This window comes from Anolis sagrei, chromosome 3 (genome assembly GCF_037176765.1).
Source record: "Anolis sagrei isolate rAnoSag1 chromosome 3, rAnoSag1.mat, whole genome shotgun sequence".
Taxonomy (NCBI): domain Eukaryota; kingdom Metazoa; phylum Chordata; class Lepidosauria; order Squamata; family Dactyloidae; genus Anolis; species Anolis sagrei.
Window position 1 is genome coordinate 213,777,310 of NC_090023.1, and position 25,167 is coordinate 213,802,476.

Consider the following 25,167-nt stretch of genomic DNA (forward strand, 5'->3'; position numbering starts at 1 on the left):
ATTGCCTTCAAAAATGGATGATCCAGATTTAGTTTTATATCAGTGGCTGCACTACGTCTGTTGCTAAATTGACCACTAGGTGGTAGTAATTTAACAATCCATCTGCTGAGGTCGCTTGCTAGTCTCCTTTACCCAGATGTTCTGCTTATTCCACCATGAATTATGAAGGTGGGTGGACTATAAAAATAATCAGCATGTAGCCACTGCAGTTCCATTCCTTGGCAGCCAGCATCTCAAATCTAATAATTCCAGGAGTGCCATGCCAAGGTGTGTTTGATGCATGTCTCTGAAATAAATAGTTTAGCACAAAGATCCAAAAAAAAAATCAGTCAGACTTAAATATTATTTATGGGATTCAATAAACAGAAATCTGTATGTGCACTTCCGTGATGTCTGGATTCTTCACCCATTGGACTCTCCTTGTAGTTGCTGTTTTGTTGTCAGTAAGCAGCCCATAAGTGCACCTTCATGGGATACCTAAATCAACTTTATTCACAATCACAGTTATCCAATTGTCACACTGGATGGAATAGTCTTTTATAGATAGATAGATATATCATAAACGGAACACAAACCCTTTTCTTAAAATAAAGCAATTAAAAGATAAAATTCTCATTTCAATGACATTGAATCACATGAATTACTCTGGACCCTACACGCGAACACAGAGAAATGAAACCAAGCTCCCATTCTCTTGCAGCTCCAACTGAAATGCTCCTTTTCCAAACAATCTTTTTGGCTTCTATTAGCCATTGCCATCTTTGGTCCTCATTAACTGTAGCCCTATCCCAAGGCTAAGTGGGGGGGGGGGGGAGAATGTCCCCCTTTTCCTATTGTCTCCCCTTGCTCCTAAGTGCCACCCACAGGATAAATTGCTCCCTATGCACAAAAAAGTGTTGGAGCACAAATCAATCTTCTGGGTTTGATCCTGCAGGTGCCAAAGCATTATGGGAGAGTAGGGACAAGGGAAGAAGTAGTGCTTCTTTAAGTTATCTTAATCAGCTGAAGTAAGGTGCGTCTGCAAACAGCTCTGTCAAAGGAACACTTGACAGCAGCATATTCCTGTTTTTAATAGAGTTTTTGTGTAAGAATTTGAGGATCAGGGCCTTTCCTGATTCCCCTATTTGGACAAAATTAAACCACCACTCAGGCAGCAGTGGTGTCTGTTCTCAAATCTTTGAGATAGGTATACATTGTCTCTTTTTGCTTTTGAACCTTCCATTTTTTTTAAATTAAAAATTTTGTGTTAATAGATAAATGCTTCATTCCTCTTCTTTATTTGATTTATATTCTGCTTCCCTCCCAAATGGGACCCAAACAGCTTACAATAAATAGAAAGCTATTCCACCTCTCTTCAGTGTAGGCTCATTTCTTTTACTTGTTATGTATGGCCCACTGGTGGTGCAGTGGGTTAAACTGCTGAGCTGCTGAACTTGCTGACTGAAAGGTTGGTGGTTTGAATCCGGGGAGTGGGGAAAGCTCCCACTGTTAGGACCAGCTTCTGCCAACCTAGCAGTTCGATAACATGCAAATATGAGTAGATCAATAGGTACCACCTTGGCAGGAAGGTAACTACGTTTACAGACAATGTCCATACTTTGGCTTAGAAATTGAGATAAGCTCACCCCCTAGAGTTGGACAGAACTAGACTTAATGTAAGGGGAAACTTTTACCTTTACCTATATATAATTTCATCATTTGTTGGAATGCTAATAACTGGTAGCATCAAAACTCAACAACAACAAAAAAACTTCAGGAGGAGCCCACCAGGCCTTAGCAAGAAATGTCCTCTGCCATCCCTTTCCATAAAAAACATGGAGGGCTTATCGCAACGAAATTGCGACTCTACATGGTGAGCCATTGTGTAGTTCCACACAATGTGGGATTTGGATCTTTGTTTACAAATAATTTAGATGCTTTGGCTTTGGGTTGTCACAACAGGGAACATATTAGGCTTCATAGATTCGAACTACAGGCAATGAGATTTTACCTAAACAATAGGAAAAACTTCCTGATGGTAAGAGCCCTCTGGCAATAGACTTTGTCCCTCAGAGTGAAGTGGTGTCTCCTTCTCTGGAGGTTTTTAAGCAGGGGCTGGAAGGTCATCTGTTGGGGGTACTTTAACTGGGTGTTACTGGTTGGCAGGAAGTTGGACTGGATAGTCCTTATGGTCTCTTCCAGTGGTATGATTCCAGGCCAAAAAAAAACCAACAAGTCTCTGTCAAGCTTAGCCAATTAGTCAAAGATTTTACTGTGGATGAGGAAGGGCTAGAAAGCAAGCATAGGACTTATGTAAATGCCAAAGATGCATTTTATGAACTTCAGTGGACTGTAATGGAAAGAATAATCCCCATTGATTTCCCCCACACAGTAGCTTTTAGTTTAGTAGTGGTTGTAATGATAACCAATAGGACATATCAGTTATTTAGTTAAGTGGCTAAGGTGCCAGTCAGGAATTAAAATCATGACAACAGTTTCTTAATCATGACTAAGTAGCATTTGTGATTTACTCATGTTTCATACTCATGGTTGTCACTCAGCAATAATTGTGATACTGTTGCCATGCTCATTACCTACCTAGCAAACATACCTCACCAGGCATCAGCTGCATGTGGAGAAAGAGGCCCATTCTGATAGCAACTGGAACATATGTGAATGGTGTTTCTATTGTGGTTCAGGATGGGTCAGCCAGAAGTTACATCTGATGCAGGATTTTAGATAGTAACTACAATAATAATAGCCAGAAATCTGTATCAGCAACCTAGTTAACGAAGTAATCTCTCTTGGCTTAAGCCACTACACCCAAACTGATAGGAACATCATTTCCCATGACTTGATCAGTGAAAGAACCAATCTCCTCCTCCCTGTGCAGCTGATGCCTAGTAAAATAAACTGGGGTGGGAGTTAAATCCTGGAAATGTTGTCATAAATAGTATTCATGAATACTGAGCAGTTAGGGATGAGCAGCTCTAGGTCATTGTCCTGTATCTACAACAAGTACTTAGTCATGATTTTGATGTTACTGCCCATGACTATAACTCCCCTCCTCACCTTAGCTTTAGTGTATCAGTTAAATATACTTTGGTATGATTAAACATACTGAAGTATACTGAGTTAACTAAGTAGCTGATATATCATGATGATGATGATTATGATGATGATAATGATGGATGATAGCAGCAGCAGCAGCAAAAAAAAAGAGGATTGGGTAAAAGAGAAGATATTTTAAATGACATAAGATTTTGACATACTGCACACTATAGGAAACATTCTATAACATTTCAGCTGATTATCCCAATCCAGCAGAGAGGGGACTGGCATGTTTTCTGCTGCTCTAAAGACTAAGACACGGAGCAATGGATTTAAATGGCAGGAAAAGGGTTAGGAAGAGCTGTTCAATTGTGCTGCCTCCGAATGTAGTGGAATCTGCTTCTCTGGAGGTTTTTAAGCAGAGGCTGGATTACCATCTGTCAGGAGTGTGTTGATTGTGTGTTCCTGTATGGCAGTGGGTTGGACTGGATGGCCTTTGTGTTCTCTTCCAATTCTGTGATTTTGTATTGGAGGCTCTGTTTTGCATTGACCAAAATAGGCCAGAACTATATGCCCATTTCACAGAATGATCATAGGGAGGGAGGGATGAATCTCATGGAGCAGGGAGCTGCATTGATTTGAAAGATCAGACAGTCTGTGCCTGTACATCTTTCCCAAAAGGGTCTTTGTCTTATCTCCCAGATGTCTGGTAGCTCTGATGTCCTTGGAATTAGGAGAAAGCCTCAAACATAATACTATCCTGATGAAAAACACCATGTTACAGAAAGGAGAAGAAAGGTTGGGTCAGTGAAAAAATGATGACAATTCAAACAAATGGAAAACAAAACATACTAGAACATGAAAATGAACATGAAACTCAAAATGTCCTTTTTACACAACCCTTGGGTTTGTTTGTTGTTGTTGTTTTTTAAAGATATGACTGCAATGTACTTAAACCACAATTGCATGTAAAACAAGGGAGGCATGCCCCCTGCAGAAGTGATGCCAAAAGGAATACTAAGAAATGCAGAAAGTGTCTTTTCTGGAGCCATTCCCACCCTCCGCCATGCACAACAGCAGCAGCAATTATAAACATTACAACTAGTCATCATTCTAAGACAGGCTCAGATTGCTAATGTCTCTATAGCATAAAGTCTTAGATGCTGAAGCTCTGGGAGGAAACTCTCACAAGCACATTCCCATATTTCAAATACATTCTAGAGAAATGAAAATACTGGCTGGCAACATCTAGTAAGACCAGGACATGCTCCTGTCTCTACAGTACTTTAACCTCCCACCCTACTTCTGCTGACTGGATATTTTAAAAATTGCAACATTTCCCCCTTTCCTCCTATTAATACACTATAATCAAAATAGTACAAATAACTGGCAATATCTTCTGTCCCCAAAATGTTAGTAAACTGGAAACAGTTGGCTTGTGCGTATGGCTATATATGTTGCTGCCCGTGTGCCAACACCTTGACCCATATGAAATACCAATACACACAGATAGCCTCAACTACTTAAATCAGTCGTTCCCAACCTTTTTTTGACCAGGGATCACTTGAACAAGGACCACTTTCTCCAACATTAGTACCAAAAGGGTTACAAATCAGTTTTTGGTTAACTTCAGATTCGATTTGGTTATTTGGGGTGCTGATTCATAACATTCCATTGGATAGACCACATCAGCTGTAGTTTCCGATTCAGAACATATGCTATCCAGTAGTCGCTACCTGCTTACCCACAGAAAACCATATTTAATAATCTAGAGCTGATGTGATAGTAGTAATGTTTCGTGGGTAGTCAGCTTCTCCCCTCCAGACATCCCAGTTGCCTCAGCACTATAAGAGGGTTTTGCGAGACTTGTTGCTGTTGTTGCCGCATGGTTTTGAGGCAACAATGTAGTAATGGTGAGGCTACAGACCATATTTTTATTCTTGCAGACCACTAGTGGTCCACAGACCACAGGTTGGGAACCTCTGACTTAAATGGAAAGAATAACTTTGTAGGGAAAAACAAATACACTTCATTTGCTTTAGATCCTCCATTCACAAATCCCACTGCTCTGGGTGGAATTCGCTATCATATTAGTGGACATGGAATTGCAGCCTAAAGATACAATTCTCTCATTTTCTCAACTGATGGCTGAAGGTGATCTAGTATCAGCATCCTATCAGGGACATACACATCTTGTTGAACAAGGTGCAAAGGGCAATTCTTTAATTCTGTGCATATTATCCAAAACCTCTACTTTGTGCATCTGTCAAGTCCTACTGACTGCTGCTACTCTTGGCTGCTGGAAAGATGAGGGGGGGGGGGGGAATCAGATTATGAAGATGTGACTGGTGTGTGCTCCAAAAAGGGAAAGAAGGTGGATGCCATCTGTGAGCATCTCTTCCCTCTCCATGCTGAGACCAGTCAATTCTTCGTTATTCAAACTATCTCTTGCTTCTCTCCCAGCAAAGAGCAGCACATCCCTGGATTTGACAGACGCTGGGGCAAGGAACAACATGGAACTGTGTAGATGGGGTGTTATGTTCTGTTCTCTTAACACAGGATCTCAGCCTGTGATCCTCAAGGGACAAATGAGATAAACACAGTTTTTCTCTCTTTATTTTTAAAACCTATCTAGGCTTCACTTGGGATAGATCCTGGTTCTTAATGCATACTAGTAAGGAGGAGCTCCAGTGATCATAGGAAGAGACCCAAACAGCACTAACCTGCAGTTGCACCTCAGATCCAGTTGAGCTTCAAGTGTAAAGTACACAGGCTCTGAAGTTTTCATTGCCAAGGTGCACAACTAGATTTTTAGAGAGCCTTTTTGTTGTTGGGGGAGAAGATATCTAAGATATCAGTAATGAAGAATTCGTTTAAAATTATGACTGGGAAAAGGTAGGATGAAAGACAACAATTAGTTGTGTGCTCTAATAAAGTAAGAAAGGGACAGCACTACAAGACTATTTATTTTAGATCTAGCTGCACCACTGATCATGAAACTATTCGCTGTTTCATTTGTTACTGCCGTAGGTGGAGACTGGGGGACTTTCTGTTTCATAACAAGGTGCTGGATACTATGCCTCTTGGTCTGGTGTTTTGGATTACCTCTGCCAAAGAAAAGCAGTTTTCAGGGAGTACTTGGTTGTTCTTCTATCACCCCAGATAGTGCTTGGCAAGAGAGATCAACTACAACCTGTGGGTCCCCAGATGTTTTGGCCTTCAATTCCCAGAAATCCTGACAGCTAGTAAACTGGGGACCCACAGGTTGAGAACCACTGAACCACATTAATGCAAAGTTGAGCAAAGTCTTGTCTCCTGATATTGTTGGACTGCAATTCCCAACACTCCTTGGCATTGGCTATTCTTGCTTGGGCTAGTGTCCAGCAACATCTGATGGGTCTGCCTTTGCCTACCTCTGCCTTAATGTCCACAGGCAGCTGTGGATAGATGGTGGTTTGGTTTCTTGAACTCTGTGATTGCATTAATAGTATGAGGCCGAGAGCATTAATAGTATGAGGCCGAGAGCATTCATTGTATGGAATGACATTTTAAAGAGTAAGAGATGTCAAACCTGCAGTGCAGTAGCAGGCACAGTGCTGATCCCTGTAAACAATGAGCCAGAAAAGTCCAGCACAGGCTGAAACAGTTCACATGGTTTAGACAGAGAGGCCAATTCAAGATTTTCACTTGAATGGATGTACTGTAAAAGAAAGACTTTGCCTTTTCCTTCATGGCAGGTTGTGTGTACTTTGGGTGGACTTGGGGCACTTAGAAATACCTTTCTCTATGTTCCCTTTCCCTTATCAATGGGCAACTACATACACAGGATTTCCACCTTCTCAGGCTGGCATAACTTTGAAACCACAGTACCACAAATTAGCAGGACATATCTTTGGTGAGGAGAAAATCCACTCCCCATTTGAATGTTAACACTTTTGGTGAAGGGTGGTCACCAGGAACCTACTTCCCTCTTAGATTCTTGCTCTTAATCCATCTGTTCCTTATTTAACACTATGGTATCCACACTTGGGAGCTAAGATTGAGAACTGGAACTTGGAGTTCTTCCAACTCTGGTCTATGTCCGATATCAAAAGTCATTAGTCCATTTGGCTCTAAGGGATGATATGGCCAGAGTTGTTTTAGAGTTTGTCATATGGATCAGCAAAAACAAAGGGCCATTGACAAATGAGGCCTTGTGCTTGTCCATGAATAGCATAATCAGCTGTAGCAAGACACTGGGGGAAATGCCAAAAATTCAGTTGCACCAAGCATATTCACAGTGGTGGGAGCAAGAAGCCAAAAGCATTGTCCTTCACATGTTGGGGAGAAGAGTGATTCTTCTAAAAAAAAAAAACCTTCATTAAACCATTTTTGAAAAGTAAGATAAATTCCTTCTGATTCTGATCTCTTTCTTGATAACAAAATAGACTCAACTCTGTGTTGTACATTCAGTTTGATCAAGGATTCTTAAATTACTGGTGATATTCCTGTCCTCCAAAGCTAGGATACATGTCCAGTGACCTGATGGAGAGCCTTCCTTCTTATGGCTTTGATAATGTGCTCCATCATTTTTTGAAAGTAGGTTATGAAGGCACCTCTATGGCCATTGAAAGTGGTTTTCTGGAGCAACACTTAAAAAAAGAAAAGACGGAGGGCTTGAGAAACATTGATGAAGGAGATGATGTTGTATGATAAAAAAGAGGGACATCTGCTAAGGATGTACTAAAGAATAAAAAGGAAGTATTTGTGGAAAGTAAAATTTGAAGATGTTCAATTAAAAGTAGGCATTCCTGTATGTGACACATAACAGGAAAATGACACACCCAAAGATTGCCTTCCTTAGAAGCAGCAGCACATACCACATAGCATTGGAGAGGGGTAATGGAGTCAATCCAGTTGCCACCGATGTACCTTCATGACAGCTGTTACTAACAGTTCTTTCCAGTCCAGCTGACTGGAAATTTGGGTAAAATATTCCCTATGGGACTTCGTACTTCCCCAAGGTGGTTCCAGTACTTAAATGACTTGTTTCTTCTCTGCTCTAGGTGGTTCCCAAATTTTAAATTCATTCACACATTTATAACAAAAGAGAATCCCTTTCTCTTTTGACCTTTGCAGCATCTCAATGGGACAAAAGGGCAGAGAAATTACAGGAAGAGGAAACCCAGGAAGAGGAGCACTGCAGCCAATCCTTTCTGGCTCCTTATGTGTGTTATTGGCAGTAACTCTTTGCCAGGAAGAAATCTTTAGCCCTCAGATTTCTGGGCTTTACCCATAGGTAGCCATGTTCCAAATTAGCTACAAGTGTAAGGGTGGGGACAACTGGCGACGAAGAAAACCCCTTCCCATTTAGCCTGGTTAGGTTCATTCTCATCGATACCATCTCCCCAATCCCTACCCTTTGTGTCAATCTGTCCTAAGTGCTGCGATAGGTCTTGATGATGTCCTTGATGGCACGTCTGCAGATAGGACAGCAGGCATTGGCCATCTTCTTGAGTTTGAGCCCGCATGTGTAGCACAGACACATATGTCCACAGGAATAAATCACGGTGTCCACCATGTTCTCATAGCAGATGGTGCATTCATCGTTCCAGGACCCTGAGATGGAAGGGGAAAGAGGGGATTCCGGCATGCTGACTGGAGAGTTTGGAGCCGTGCCTGCAAAACAAGAAGAGAGACTGTCACTCATTGATCAACCACAGTGCTTGGAAATTAAAAGATCACTAGTTCACAAAAGTGAAAGATTAGTACCAAGCCTTAAATCCAATTACTAGTCTCAATGTTAGCAGACCAATTAAATCAACTGATAGATAGTATGTGAATTCTTACATAAATGTGCAAATATTATTTATTTATTTATTATTTAGTACATTTCTATACCGCCCCTCTCAGTCTTCCGGCAACTCGAGACGGTTTACAAGGCAAGAATTCAATGCCCCCAAGGACACAATTACAATATACAATATAAAAACATCAGCAACAATAAAATAAAATATTATAATGAAACATACTTCAATCGATAAATAATTAAAACAATGTCCAGTTCCACCACATAGTTATTCCATTATTATATCCGTTACTCCGTATTTTCAAATGCCCGCTCAAATACCCATGTCTTAAGATTCTTCCAGAATGATAGGAGTGAGGAAGCTGATCTAATCTCCCTAGGAAGGGTGTTCCATAGCTGAGGGGCCACCACTGAGAAGGCCTTGTCTCTCGTTCCCACCAATAGTACTTGTGATGATGGCAGGACCAAGAGCAGGGCATCTCCAGATGATCTTAAAGTCCTTGCAGGTTCATAAGGGGAGATTCGTTCGGACAGGTAAGTTGGGCCAGAACCGTTTAGGGCTTTATAGCCTAAAGCCAGCACTTTGAATTGTGCCCGGTAGCAAACTGGCAGCCAGTGGAGCTGGCGCAACAAGGGAGTTGTATGCTCCCTGAGAGCCGCTCCAGTTAGCAATCTGGCTGCTGCCTGTTGGACCAGTTGAAGCTTCCGGACAGTCTTCAAAGGCAACCCCACATAGAGAGCGTTACAGTAGTCTATACGGGATGTAACAAGAGTGTGAATATCTTGATCAACCACAGTGCTTGAAAATTAAAAGATCACTAGGTCACAGAAGTGAAAGATTAGTACCATGTCTTAAATCCAATTACTAGTCTCAATGTGAGCAGACCAATTAAATCAACCGCTCGATAGTATGTCAATTCTTACATAAATATGCAAATATCTGAAGGACCCCCTCTTCCCATGTGATGCTGCCCAAAAATTGAGATACTCAGCAGATGTTCTCGTGATCCTATGAACTTAGTTTGGTAAATGTCACAGAGTTTTCTCTTTAACAGGATACAGATTGTGGGGCTCCCTCCCATTGAAAATTAGGAAAGTTACATCCCACCTCAGCTTCTAGCAGGCAGCAAAGTCTGTGCTGTTTTGCATCTGCTAAAACCAGAGAGTAGTTGCTATGCCTGTTTTATAGGCCTGGACTTTTACATTATCTTATAATTCTTCAGTCTGTTTTTAAATGAGTGCATATATTAATTTTTAAATGTTTTTAATGGTTGTACATTGTTGTGGGGCGATTGATAAGAATGCTTATCACTGCCGATACTTACATATATATTAAAAAAGAACAGAATTTTGCAAACAGGAATCTTACTGAAAGGTATAAGAAGGGTTGAGGTTGTCATGAGATGAAATGGAATAGGATGCAAGCCTAATGCTGCAAGTAAGATACTTACCACTGAGTGAGCTGCCAAGTGGGCCAGAACCACATGTGCTCAGAACAGGATCAGAAACACCACTGCAGAGGACGGAGGGTGAGTTTGGAGATGAGGTTGGTGAGCTTGGTGCAGATGGGCCCAATCGCTCAGCCATAAGAGTGGAACCTACAGAAGGAAGGACACTCTAATGTAGTTCAACAGCATATTCACCAACACCTGGTATGGCACTGTGGTTAAATTACCAAGCTAAGAATACAGAACAAGCATGGTATAGTGGTTTAAACATTGCACAAGGATTCAGAGAGGCCAGTATTTCAATAGCCACAGCCCTGGAAACCCACTGGGTGACTTTGGGCAAGTCATATTCTCTTACTCTTAGAGGCAAGCAATGGCAACCTCTGAATAAATCTTGCCAAAAAGGTCCTATGATGTGGTTGTTGAAGCTGACTTGTAGGCACAGTGCACTAACAAAAACTAGAGAATCCCTACTCAGCTACAAAATTCATTAACTTAGCTAGTCACATATTCTCTGTCAGCTCTAAGGCTCTGTTACAGAAAAAAGGAAGATAAGCATAAGATGAAGAGAAAGCCTCCAAGAAGGAGGGGTTGCTGCTACAAGTAATAAATTTACAATTTAAACACAGGTTGACTATCACTTATCTGAAATGCTTGACAGCAGAAGTGATCTGGATTTTGGATTTTGGAATATATGCATAATTAATTAGATATCTTGTAGATGCAACCTTAGGATAAATACAAAATTCATTTATATTTTTTGATAACATGCACATAATCTAAAGGTAATTTTATAATCAATATTTTTAATAATTTGGGGTATAAAACAAAGTTTGTGTGCACTGAACCATCAGAAAGCAATGGTCTCACTCTCTCAGCCACCCTTGTGGACAATTTGCAATTTTGGAGTATTTTGGATTTTGAAAATCCAGATAAAGGGTACTCAACCTGTAGAAATAAAGAATTCCAGTTATTCATGCTCCAGTGTGAAAACTGTCCAAGGATCAAAAGACCAGTGGTTTCTATAAAAATGCAATGGGACCAGTATCTACATGCTCCATTTATTTCTGTTTAGCTTGAGTTTTGGAGTTGTAGTTCACCTACATCCAGAGAGTGCTGTGGACTCAAACCATGATAGATCTGGACCAAGCTTGGCACGAATACTCAATATGCCCAAATGGGAACACGAGTGGAGTTTGGGGAAAACAGACCTTGACATTTGGGAGTTGTAGTTGCTGGGATTTATAGTTCACCTACAATCAAAGCGCATTTTGAACCCCACCAAAAATAGAATTGGGCCAAACTTCCCACACAGAACCCTCATGACCAACAGAAAATACTGATGGTCTTTGGCAACACCTCTGACATCCTCACATGACCACCCCCCCACCCCCCCACCCCCCCGGGTCCTGACGCTTAGGTTGAGAGACAATGTTCTAGACGATATTCTTATCATAGTATTTTAAATACTACAGGGTTTTCCCTCGCTGAAGTGCTGTTTTTGCGTGTGATCAAAAAATCAGTATGCATCCCGTCCGCAACTACATGACTTTTATCAGGGAGCATGTCTAGTGGATGGAGTCTCATGACCACATATGGACCACATGATGGACGCAGCCACCATTTCAGTTTAAGATGTCAAAGGAGAAAGATCTCAGGGATAAAGGAAATCAGGAATTGCCACTTTACGTCCCCCCTCTCTCCCTACACACACACACACACACACACACATGTTTTAACCAAAATCTGCACAATTCCTTTCTCCATTGCATCTGTATTGAAGTGACAGACTTTTGTTTTTAACTATTCCACCTGCAAGCAGCATTGTCAGAAGCTGCTGTTGCCTCTGCATTGCCTGGAGTTCAGCTTCATAAAACTGAATGACTAACCGAAACAGCATAATCAATAGATGCAGCAAAGGAACCATATCTAATGAATCAATGACCTAGATAATTTAGAAATCCAATAAGATTAGATTCCTCAGATCTCATATTTCATACCAAAAGGTAGTGATCTGGTGAATGCATTTATCGTGTAGATGTGAGTATGTTTTGAAATCTCACAAGAACGGCAGTTCAGAACTCGGAGGCTACATCACTGCGCAGATTTAGAAAGAAAATATGGTCACAGATTGACATATGGAGTCTTTTGAATAGATTGGGAGGAACCAGCCTTCTGTGGTGTGATGGGACAAAGCGTAGCATTTAGAATTGTAGTATTCAGGTATGAAGAGGTCAGTGTGCATCCCATCTGCATTCAGTATGCATTCAGTCAGAAAAAAAATATAAGATGGATACGGATAGAAAGTGAGTATTTCCTAGGACCTTATCACATTGGGATATAATCCGTTTATATCAGTATGCATCCCATATTTTTTTAAGAACTGGATGCATACTGTATGGAGATGGGATGCATACTCTCCTCATCACACCTGTTTATTATAATTCTTATGATTTGAAAATACTGTGCTTTGACTCATCACACAAAAGAAGGCTGGCTTCCTCCCACCCATTCAAACAACCACCTACATCACTCTGCGACCTTCTAAAAAGTGTCATTGCTGAATGGATGCCTATAGATTTTCCTATCACACACAAAAACTGCACTTCAGCAACAGAAGAATCTATAGTATTTTTTGAAAAACCACGATTTTAATTCCATCTGCAAATAATCAATTTCTGTGATGCTTTGCAGACGGATTCCAATGGAATACTAATGGAACGGGGCAAACATCATGTGTTGGGACCTACTTAAAATCATTCTCAAACAGTCTCAAAAATGGAGTATTTCCTAATGTGATAAGGTCCCTAAGGTGAGGAGGTCCTATCTTCATATCTACTCGAGCAGTTCAGATCTGATTCAGGACTTAATAATGTGATATATAACATCAAGAACTCTTTCCTCTGCTCTTTTCCCATGTCATCATCTGTTACCTTCTATGTTACCACATAGGCTAAATCATGCAAAAAAAACCAAAACAGCCACAAATGTGACAACATGGCATTATGCAAAACCCAGAAAGAGGTTATTTTAACACACCCTCTAGCTGCTGACCTCAAAATGATAGTTTTTCAACACAGCAATTCCAAAGGTAGACTTCACTGCAAAATTGCTGGATCACAAATTCTCCTCAGTCAAGGATATCAGTTTGTCATGGCTTGAATTTAAATACAAGCATTTATCTCACTTCAGGTGATAATGAATTTACAAGCAATAGGACAGGGGTCGTTGTGTTGACTTTACTTGCTCAGAAGCTTTACATTGGGGGGGGGGGGGGACTGTGGAAGGTTGGGGTCACATTTGCCCAGAGATTCTCAACAATTCTCAGATGTTTTGGCCTTCAAATCCCAGAAATCCAAACAGCTGATAAACTGGCTAGGATTTCTGGGAGTTGTAGGCCAAAACACCTGGGGACCCACAGGTTGAGAACCACTGCATTAGCCCTTCAGGTAACCTTGGAAATGCCCTCCACATCCTGTAAAGATCACTTTGGGGCATTGCTTTCATAGTCTCTTCACTTTCTCTTCTCTATGCCAACACACCTAGCTCCCTAAGTCAATCCTTTCAACCTTTTTACCATTTCAATGCTTCGGAGTGTGGTGAAAGCTCAATCTTTGGAGGCTTATAAACAGTGGCCGGATGGCCATCTGTCAGGGGTGTTTTGACTGTAGCTTTTCCTGCCTGGCAGGGGGTTGGACTAGATGGCTCATGAAGTCTCTTCCAATTCTATGATTCTATGATTGTCCTTCTCTGGACATGTTCGAGCTTGTCAATATCTTTTGTGAACTGTGGTGCCCAGAACTGGATACGGTATTCCAGGTAAGTTCTGACCAAAACAGAACAGAGTGGTACTATGATTTCCCTCAATCAAGACACTATAATGCTATTGAACCCAAAGGAACAACTTCATTTCCATTCCCCATCTTTTTTTTAATAAGTCAAGTAAGGTACAGGTGCACAAGTTATGCCCCCCCCCCCCCAATTTTTGGTTTCTCACAAGAAGAAAATCTTTCAATAATACTAGATTTTACAGTTTCTGCTGGTCAATGACCGAAATAAATGATTTGATTGATACAGTAACGATTTCAATATTCTGCTCTTGCATTTTGGCCTGTTGGGGGAGTGAGAGACAATAAAATGATTTATGCTTACATGTAATCCTCCTAATGCCAGGAGGATTGTGGTGTGTACAATGTTTTGAGAAAAGGCAGCTGTTTCTAATGGACTGTTGCTCAACATCAAATTGGCTAATCATGGCAGTCATTGGCAGCCAGTACAGGGCCACTTTTGTAGTTTTCATTCTGTGTGTATGTGCACAAACTGATTACTATCAGTTCAACAAGCGGGGAGGGAAGGGGAAACAATAGCCTCTAGCTCACCAAATGTCTATTCCAAACCAATTTCACAGGCAGACGCTGTCTGTATTTGAAGGCAACTGTTGATCTACCCAAGATAATTCCATTTCTATGAATCCTGCATTACCCTAGTTGAAAAGAAACAAAACACAGAAATAAAATTGTTGTTCTTCATGCAACTTGCCCAGTATGGTTTGATGGATGGGGTTTTAATGTTAGCAAGAAGTGAGACAGAGACGTTCTTTTAAAGTGGACATTTGGAGCTTTCTGTAGCTACTCATCAATCAGGAAGCGCTTCCATAGTCCAATGAGAAGGCTTTGTGTATCTCTTCTCTCAACCAGTTTCCCTGTGTTTGGGAAAGGTTGCTAGGACTCAGGATACTAGCAATACCAGAGAACCGTGGTGTTTCTCTGAGATTCCAGGTAGAAAAAACAAATTTCAGGTGGGGAGGGGGGAGGAGGAGGTTTGATTTTTGTATGAAAGGCATCTTCAAAGCCTGCACCCCTTTCATCAGTTGGTACCAGAGGGTAGAAACTTATTGCATTACCATATATGCTCAAGTATAAGCCGACCCGAATATAAGCCAGGGCACCTAATCTTACCGCAAAAAACTAGGAAAATGCATTGACTCGTGGATAAGCCAAGGGTGGGAAATGCAGCAACTACTTACAGATAAATTTCAAAATAAAAATAGATACCAATAAAATTACACTAATTGAGGCTAAATGTTTTTGAATATTTACATAGGACTATAATTGAAGATAAGACTGTCCAACTCTGATTAAACCATTATTCTTACCATCTTCAATGTAAATTTATTTATTTATTTATTTATTTATTTTTTGCATTTATTGACCGCCACTCTCAGCCCGAGGGCGACTCGTGGCGGTGAACAACAACATATAGGACAGAGTACAAAAAATGGCGACGATACATACACAACTAATACTACATAACATATACTTATGCTAAAAATCCACTTCGTCCAATCCTGGGGTCATAGCCAAATTCGTAGTCATAGTCCATTCCAGAGTCGTTCCAATGGTACACTCAGTTGAAGGCCTGCTCGAAGAGCCATGTTTTCAGGCTCCTACGGAAGGCCATCAAAGAGGGCGCCTGTCTAATTTCAGTAGGGAGGGTGTTCCACAACCGGGGGGCCACCACCGAGAAGGCTCGCTCTCTCGTCCCCGCCAGACGTGCCTGTGAGGCAGGCGGGACCGAGAGAAGGGCCTCCCCGGATGATCTCAAGGCCCTCGTGGGCTCGTAGGCCGAGATGCGGTTTGCAAGGTATTTTGGGCCGGAACCGTTTAGGGCTTTGTAGGATAACACCAGCACCTTAAATTGGGCCCGGTAGCAAATCGGCAACCAGTGGAGCTGGGACAGCAGGGGCGTTGTATGCTCTCTGCGCCCTGCTCCTGTTAACAACATGGCTGCCGCGCGTTGAACTAGCTGAAGCTTCCGGGCCGTCTTCAAGGGCAGCCCCACGTAGAGAGCGTTGCAGTAGTCGAGGCGGGATGTGACCAAAGCATGTACCACCGTGGCCAAGTCAGACTTCCCAAGATACGGGCGCAGCTGGCGCACGAGCCTAAGCTGTGCAAATGCTCCCCTGGTCACCGCTGAAACCTGGGGCTCCAGGCTCAGCGATGAGTCCAGGGTCACACCCAAGCTGCGAACCTGCGCCTTCAAGGGGAGTGCGACCCCGTCCAGCACAGGCTGTAACCCTATACCCTGCTCGGCCTTGCGACTGACCAGGAGTACCTCTGTCTTGTCTGGATTTAGTTTCAGTTTGTTCGCCCTCATCCAGACCATTACAGCGGCCAGGCACCGGTTCAGGACTTCGACGGCCTCCTTAGTAGCAGGTGGGAAGGAGTGACAGAGTTGGACGTCATCTGCGTACAGGTGACACCGCACCCCGAAACTCCGGATGATCTCACCCAGCGGCTTCATGTAGATGTTGAACAACAAGGGGGACAAGATGGAACCCTGAGGAACGCCACAGGTCAACGGCCGTGGCGTTGAACAGGAGTCCCCCAATAACACCTTCTGGGTACGACCCTCCAGAAATGACCGGAGCCACTGCAGAGCAGTGCCCCCGAGACCCATCTCTGCAAGGCGCCCCAGAAGAATACCGTGGTCGACGGTATCGAAGGCCGCTGAGAGGTCCAGGAGCACCAACTCCCCCTGTCTAGCTCCCGGCGCAGATCATCCACTAAGGCGACCAAGACCGTCTCGGTACCATGTCCCGGTCTGAAACCAGACTGTGCCTGATCCAGATAATCCGTGTCTCTCAAGAATACCTGGAGTTGTGAGGCCACCACGCTTTCCATGACTTTGCCCAAGAAGGGAAGATTGGAAACAGGCCGAAAGTTGTCCAATTTAGTGGGGTCAAGTGATGGTTTCTTCAACAGCGGCTTTATAACAGCCTGTTTTAGGCTCGCTGGAATCTTGCCTTCCCGAAGGGAGGCATTAACCACCACCGTTACCCACTCGGCCAATCCCCCTCTGGCCTCCTTCAGAAGCCAGGATGGGCAGGGGTCTAGGATGGACGTGGTAGGTCTCATTCCTCCAAGTATCTTGTCCACATCCTCGGGTTTCACAAACTGAAAAGAATCCAATAAAATCGGACAAGCAGGTGCTTGTGTCACATCCACAGAGACTGCATTTAATGTAGCGTCCAGCCCAGCGCGGATCAAAGCGACTTTGTCTGCGAAGAACCGAGCAAATGCTTCACAGCGCGTTGCCGAATCGTCAGGGCTCCCTCCTGAGATAGGGGGAGTTAAAAGACCTCTGACAATCCGGAACAACTCCGCCGGACGGTTTTTCGCAGACGCAATAGTGGCCGCAAAGAAAGTTTTCTTTGCGGCTTTTATTGCCGCGGCATATGCCCTTAAGAAGGACACAAACCGTGTTCGGTTTGGCTCGCTTGGGTCCGAGCGCCACACGCTCTCTAGAACCCTCTTCCTTCGCTTCATCGCTGCCAGCTCCTCAGTGAACCAAGGGGCTGGTTTAGCTCGGTTACTTGAGAGGGGACGTTCCGGAGCGATCATGTCAATTGCCCTGGTCATCTCCCCATTCCAGAGAGCGACCAAGGCCTCAACATGATCACCTACCATGGTGGCGGGAAACTCCCCAAGAGCCGTCAGGAAACCATTCGGATCCATTAGCCTCCTGGGGCGGACCATCTTAATGGGTCCTCCACCCTTGCGAAGGTTAATAATAATATGTAATAATAATAATAATAATAATAATAATAATAATAATAGGGTAAAATAATAAATGCAATAATAATAGAGTAAAATAATACAAGTAATGATAATAATAATAATAATAATAATAATAAATAGAGAAAAGTAATACATGTAATAATAACTAGAGTAAAATAAATGTTATAATAATAATAATAATAACAGAGTAAAATAATAAATAATTTTGACACAAGTATAAGCCGAGGGGGCCTTTTTCAGTCTAAAAAGGGCTGAAAAACTCAGCTTATACTTGAGTATATACAGTACTTTATTTCTTCCCTTATATAATGTGTTTCCTTCACCTGTCAGCCCACCAGGACTCTTGAGGAAATAATTAAACATGTAAAAGCACTTTTTTTCTAAAATGTATTCCAGAATACTATATGATATGCATACTTACTTAACATTAACTTTATGGATACATAGCTAAGTAGAAGAGACATTAAGAAATCCAGTTAATGAACTGGAAAGATGTGCATCAGTACACCAGCAAGAGGATCTGATGTGCATCAAAATACAATGTACTTTGCTGGTTCTGCAATATATTAACAGAAGAGCAGCCCTCTATTAGATATGGATGTTATGAAACTGACCAATTCTAAATCTACTTATGACGATGTAACTTATACAAGATTTCAGACTGTGTTTGTGGGGTTATATAAGTAGTATGTGCCACTGAGTCGTCTAGTGACTTATGGTGAGCTTATGAATTTCAAAAGATTTCCTTACATAAGGAATGCTCTTCTGTCCTCTGAAATATAGCCTACAGCCTACTGGTTGATGGTCTCGCATCTGAGTACTAATCAGGACTATCTTGCATAGCTTTGAAGATCTATGCACCAAAAAAAGGACCAAGAATGAGTAAGTAGAAGCATGCTTGTTCCTTCTGGAACAAGATAAGGGCTGGTGTGGAGCTTCTAACTCTCCCAGAGGGTGCATGGGTATGGAGAAGATCTGTACTTCTTTCCTTATAGAAAGATTTCTCTCCTCTTGTGAGCATCACAATATAAGAGTATGTTTTTGAAAGAGACAGTGACAGACATAGAGATAACTTAATGGCAGTGCTGTTAATCCAACATTGAAATGTTGACCTTCCCACCTTTGGAAATACCTGGGAAAATGAAACAAATTACTACTTGGGCCAATATAAGAGCAAAGGGACAGGTGGAGAGATATTTATTGATGAAGGCCAAACCAAATGGGAAATAAAATTTTGAGTTTGGTCTCAAGTACCAATGAAGAGCCCGCAGTGGCGCAGTGGGTTGAAGCACTGAGCTGCTGAACTTGTTGACCGAAAGGTCTCAGATTTTAATTCGGGGAGCGGCATGAGTTCCCACTGTTAGCCCCAGCTTCTGCCAAACTAGCAGTTCGAAAATATGCAAATGTGTGTTGATCAATAGTACCTCTCTGGTGGGAAGGTAAAGGTCACATGACCTTGGAGGTGTCTATGGACCACGCCAGCTCTTCGGCTTAGAAATGGAGATGAGCACCAACCCCCAGAGTCGGACATGACTGGACTTAATGTCAGGGGAAAACCTTTATCTTTACCTACCAATGAAGAACTGCTATAACTCAAAATTGTGTGTGCTCATGCGCAGTAGACAAACTGGTAGCTCAATAACTTATTTTGAGTCCTCAACCAAAACCCCTATAACTCCCTGACTCAAAAAAATAATAATTCTGCTGACAAAGCATGTCATTGGGAAACATCACAAGATCATAGTCATGTAGACATTTGACAATGTTGTCTTGTGCAGTAGTACATTTTAAAAACTAGAACTTTAGAGCCAAATGCAAAGTAACCCATCCATGCTGGGTTTTGCTGTGGGCATCTACAGCTATGGAAGCCAAACTGAATACCCTAGTCCTTTCCAGAGTTTTGAAAGATAAGCAATGCACCAGTTTAAGGTCAGCTTTGCTTTTGGAATTGCTTCAGTTCTCTCTTCCCTCTCTGTGTTTATCTAACTTACTACTTCCAGGCAGTCTTGAGACATTCTCACTCTCTCCCCACCCTTCGCATTATGGGCTTACTACAGTCCTGGGTAAACAATCTTCTTTTCATCCCACTGACCACTATCTGATGTTCTGGAAACTGCCCACAGCTTCTTTTCTCTCTACCCCAGCTCAAATCTGGTCAGACAAAAGGAACTGTATACTGTAGAAAGCCTAGCAAGGGAACAAGCCTCATCATAGTTAATATACACATAACAAAGAGAGAAAGAGAGATTAAACAGCAGCCCAAAGTATACAAAACAAAAACCTTCCTCTCGCATGTTTGCTATAAATGAAAGAAACTTCCAATAGCGAGGAGCAGCATGGGTATTCCTCGGTGCAGGAGATAAAATACCAGTTTAACTGGTGGGGACAGCAAAGCCAACAAGGTCAAGACCACTGGACCATAGAGCTTCCATTTTAATTTCTGGAAATGAACAGTAGTACAAAGTGACACAATGCAACTACACTGTGGAAATAGTGGTAAATGGACATGGGGGCTTGAAGAGCCAGACTCATCTGAAGGGCAAGGCAGGATGGTGCTAAGAGTCCAGAAGCTGCTTCCATGGCACAGAAAGCATGTAAAATGTAGAGGGGAGGCATATATATATATATATAGAGAGAGAGAGAGAGAGAGAGAGAGAGAGAGATGTGGGGAGGGAGATAGAACATTACTCAAAGGAGCAATAGATCCCTGTAATAAAAGGAAAAAAGACCTTGCCATTTCATTCTGTGTGGGGAAGTAATGGAAAAATGCACCCAGCAGCAGTGGAGAATGTGAATGCTCCTGCTGTCAGGACCACATGAAGAAGTGCTAGACTATGTGAAATTTATTTTAACCATACACTTTGTGAATCTTTGTTTTCCTCACTTTCAAGTTTTAAATTTAAATCTTCTCAAAGAATATTTGTCTCAGCTCTAACGCATACTAGTGTGCCTGGAACATTAGAATGCACACACTTCTCTTGTATGCCTTTTGGTAGTTACTAAGTTAGTCTATGCTTACTCATTATTACTCACGGTGCTTTCCAAGTGACTTACTTGTTAACTAGCTTCCACCTCTAGACACACTCTGTTATACTCTATATGAGGGGGATGAGTCACTGAATGACCCTCTCATGCATTGCTAAAGATGTTATGGCAACACCTTCCAAATCCTTGGCATTCGGGCTCACAACAAAGAGCAGCTGTTACTAATTTCATATGGTAGGGTTTATGGGTAACAGACAAGAATGCAACTGAATAGGAGATCATTTAATCTGAATTCCTATATTACATTACTATTCATATTTTGTAAGTTAAACTGAATTGATTCTGATCCTGTTAAATTGCTCTGTTTACATTATATTTCCTATACTATTTTACGTTTCTATCCATCTTATTAAACCACTTACCCTTTAATCAGCTTGCATTTCGGCCTCCTCCCCCTTCCAAAATTAGTCTGTTGTTGCTTGATGCTTGTTTATTATTGTTGTGCTGTGTTATGCTATTTCAAATTGTAATTTGTTATTGTTCTGCTTTTAATTGTATGTTGCCTGGGCTTGGCCCCATGTAAGTCACCCTGAGTCCCCTCAGGGAGATGGAGGTGGGGTAGAAAAATAAAGTTCTTCTTCTTCTATTTCAGTTAGCTAATCTTCATTTTCCCCCTTAATTGTTAAGATTCCCAAGACTATTCTGAACATGATGTACATCTGACCCTTTCTTTTTTTTTTTTACTCACAAGTAAGTGTGCAGGGCTCAACAGTTCCATCCTACACCTTTGCAAAAGGGAGGGAGAAAGCCTGCTTGTTCCTCACCTACCTTCAGCCTTTGGAAAGGGAGACAAATTTAGGGAAATAAGCAATAAGGAAGGAGATTAAGATTTTAACATCCCACATTTTCATAAAGCAGTCCTGATATTAGTTAGCATCCCATACACTCAGCTCTGAGTAACAAAGACGAGCTACATACTACATCCTTAACACCTTGATATATTCATCTGTTGGGCCTCCATGCCCTCCAACTATGCTGATTTGGTAGTGGCAGTGCTGATTAATCCTGTTATCTCTTTTCTAGCATCTTTTCAATGTCTCTTTTCTAGCATCTTTTCAATTTCTCTACTCCTTCAACTTTTTCTCTTTGTCCTCAGCTTACTTCAATTGCTGCAAATTGAGTTCAAGCTGCAAACATGGTTTGCACTACAGTTGTGCATGGAATTTGTTCCTACCATTTCTACCATTTTTCCCATGTCTTCCATTTCTTCAGGAGCTCAAAATTGGAAGCCCACGCCCTGCACAAAAATCTGCTCAACACAAAAACCTGCTTTCGTCTGCAGCTGAACTTGCCTCCTTGCCTTGGAAATCGTGTGTGTGTTTGGTGGGCCAGGAAGGCCCGGAGCATGCCTGCAGCTGAGTGCCTCTTACTCTAGAGTAGAAACAGCAGGTGCCAGGTAAAAATAGAAGCCTCCTTAAAGCACATGATGGGAAGGGGAGTCAGTGGGTCTGATTTTAGGAACCCCAAACCGAAAACAAATACTGACCCTCCCAATTTTGGGAGGTTTCCAAAAAATGGATCAGGGCACCCAACAAAAGCCGGGACACGAAATGGGACCAGGTTTATCCCAAAAGCACAAGTCTAGTTGGCCCCATTTAATTCAACAGCTGAAAAAATGGGGAAATCCCAGAAACTGCTGCAGCCTCTCCTAACATGTGTGTCTTTCCTCAATAATAACTTTTTTCCAGCTTGGCCTTGCTCTGATGGTATTTGGTCATGTGTGCCACTGTTTTCACCTGTAAAATGCTGGATGGTATGTAATGCAGCGATGCCAGATAAAAGCTATGACTTCAAGAGGATAGCCATCTTGAAATCCCATCTCTCTTGATTTAAGTAATACTGAAATCTATGTAAAGGTGGGTGGAAAAGAAAATGAACTGTACGGCATATTTTGCTGCAAGCACAAAGCTGGCTGCTATCAGAAAGTTTAGTCTATTCTGTCACTCTTCTAAGTAGGCAGAGAAATTATATGTTCTCTGTGTGTGGAAGAAAGAAGTAAGCTTTATTTGACCTCGGGGGCATATCATAATTCAGTGAGAACAGTACATTTTCTGTATCCAGTTTATCCAACACACACAGGCAAAAAGATGATAAGATAAGGGAACTAATATATATCACTTTTTACTAACATCCAGTTCATCCAGAGCTGCTTTATTATTCTGGTGATGAAGACTATTAATTTCCACTCTCGCAGAGAGAAAGCACATAAAGTTTATGGGTGAAAGTCTTTTGGCTGTATCTTCAGATCGTTTTTTGTTTGCCAGACTCAATCATCCCAGCCCAGTAGTCATGCCTGTGGATTTCTCCAATCCCTGCCAGTAAACTTCTGAATAGCTGAGGCTGAGTGAGGATAGGAAACATAAATTATTTTCCCCTCCCAAGATGAAATGAGGATGCAAGGGGCCTACATAAGCATCTCCAGAGTGTACCCACACAGAGCAAAGCTAGTTGCTTTCTGAGGTGGCAAACTAGGAAGTCTGTATGTACGCCATTGCCAAGCTATAAGGCAGTGATGCCTCCCATCTCCTTGTGGCATATATTAGCATCCAATTTATATTTCTTTTCTGTTAAATACACAGCATGCAACCAATGTTACTTTTCTGATTTATTTTCTGTGTGCTGCCCCTGAACTGGAATGGGGCCAGTCAAGTATGTGAGGAAGGCCTGGATCTTTTCATGCTAGCTGGGTTTTGTTTCAATGCATCCACACAATAGCTACAAAAAGAAAGAAACATGTTTTTCTTTTATTTTTATAGGCCTCAAATGGTGGATGGGAGGATTTCAAAACAAAAGTCACTGGGGAAGGGAGGTTTAATTTTCACCATATGTTCTGGTCCCAACTGAGATTAGCACTATGCATGCTTCCTAGGGAAAAAAATAAATAATAATCTTATGTTAATTTATACTATTGGCTCTTACTCGATGTGACTAACGTTCTATATTTTCCTTTAAGTGCCACAGATGCGTCCTATGGAATTATGGGGCTTGCAATTTGGTCAGAGGCACAAGAGGGGATCTCTGGCTGAGAATTCTAAATATCCCTCTCTGAACTGCAAATCCCAGGATTCCTTTAGATGTTGTCATGGCAGTTAAAAGGAATATAACACTATAATTGTATAGTGGGTAAGGACCTCAATAGGTTACAGATAACTGTGTTACTTATAATACTTCACTTCCAAAATCAGAGGTAGGGTACTGGTTACTTCCAGCTTTCTTTTCTTTTCCTGTCTTTTTCACCTTTTTGCATCCAGGCGTCCCCTGGGCAACGTCCTTGCAGGCAGCCAATTCTCTCACAAAAGGAGCGGTTGCTCCTGACATGACCAAAAAAATAAAATCTTTTTGCAATCTGTACAGCCCCTAGAGCTGTGGTTCTCAACCTGTGGGTCCCCAGATGTTTAGACCTTCCACTCCCAGAAATCCTAACAGCTGGTAAACTGGCTGAGATTTTGGGAGTTGTAGGCCATAACACAGGTTGAGACAACTTTTGCTTTTATTTAGACTCAACAAGATGCCAATAAATTCCATGTATGCCCTTCATAAGGAATTATGTGAATAATTTCATTTATAGAAGTTGTCAACAGGCTAATTTTTCAGAGGAAAAGATGCCTAAGTTAATTGAAATGTATACTTTCATTTGGTATTTAGGGAGAACACAGATTGTCACTTCCTGATTATCAGTCCTTTTAGGTCATGGATTGCTATTCTGAAAGTATACGTACTTAAGACTTTGGAGATGAAAGTGAAATATTCATCAGGGCTACCATTGAATTTTCCTCATGTTGCATGGCTCTTCTATTAATATTGTTCCCTGGCATTGTAAGTGGGCATATTTACACTGATTTCATTTTTAAATGATGCTCTGAATTAAAGCCCATTCAGGGCACAATGTAATGTCAATGCACAAACCTTTAACAAACGATGATTAAATCCCCTTGGGAACTGCTTACCAATTAACATTACTAATGTATGCCTCACTCACAAGGAAAAAAAAATGTTTCAGCCTGATGGAAGGGCTCACACAACATTTAACATGCCTGATGTCTTTCAAGGATGTGCTGAAGGCATGAAAAATATTTAGACATTTACCAGAAACCCCAAAGAAGCTACTTTTAAACTGATTTCTACCAAAGTGCCATCTGCCTTCCAGTTTTCTGAATACTTTAGGCAGCAAAGTGCCCTGAAAGATTCATCTGCTAAATTTCTGTCTTTTTAGTGAGTCCATTTTCCATAAAGAAAAAAAACCTTAAAAGCATGGTTCATAAAACTCAAGGGCACC

At 41.7% G+C, this 25,167-nt stretch overlaps 1 protein-coding gene across 3 annotated transcripts in view; it reads right to left on the minus strand.

Annotated features, from left to right (window-relative positions):
- Positions 1-329: 329 nt before the first annotated feature.
- Positions 330-25,167, minus strand: part of NEURL1 (neuralized E3 ubiquitin protein ligase 1) — a 209,675-nt gene continuing 184,837 nt past the window's right edge. For all 3 annotated transcript variants that reach the window (XM_060768331.2, XM_060768332.2, XM_060768333.2), the window contains exons 5-6: positions 10,270-10,416; positions 330-8,688 (exon numbers count right to left, since the gene is read on the minus strand). In XM_060768331.2, coding sequence (XP_060624314.2) covers positions 8,447-8,688; positions 10,270-10,416 — 389 coding nt within the window. In that variant the 3' untranslated portion in view covers positions 330-8,446. The remainder of the gene's footprint in view (positions 8,689-10,269; positions 10,417-25,167) is intronic.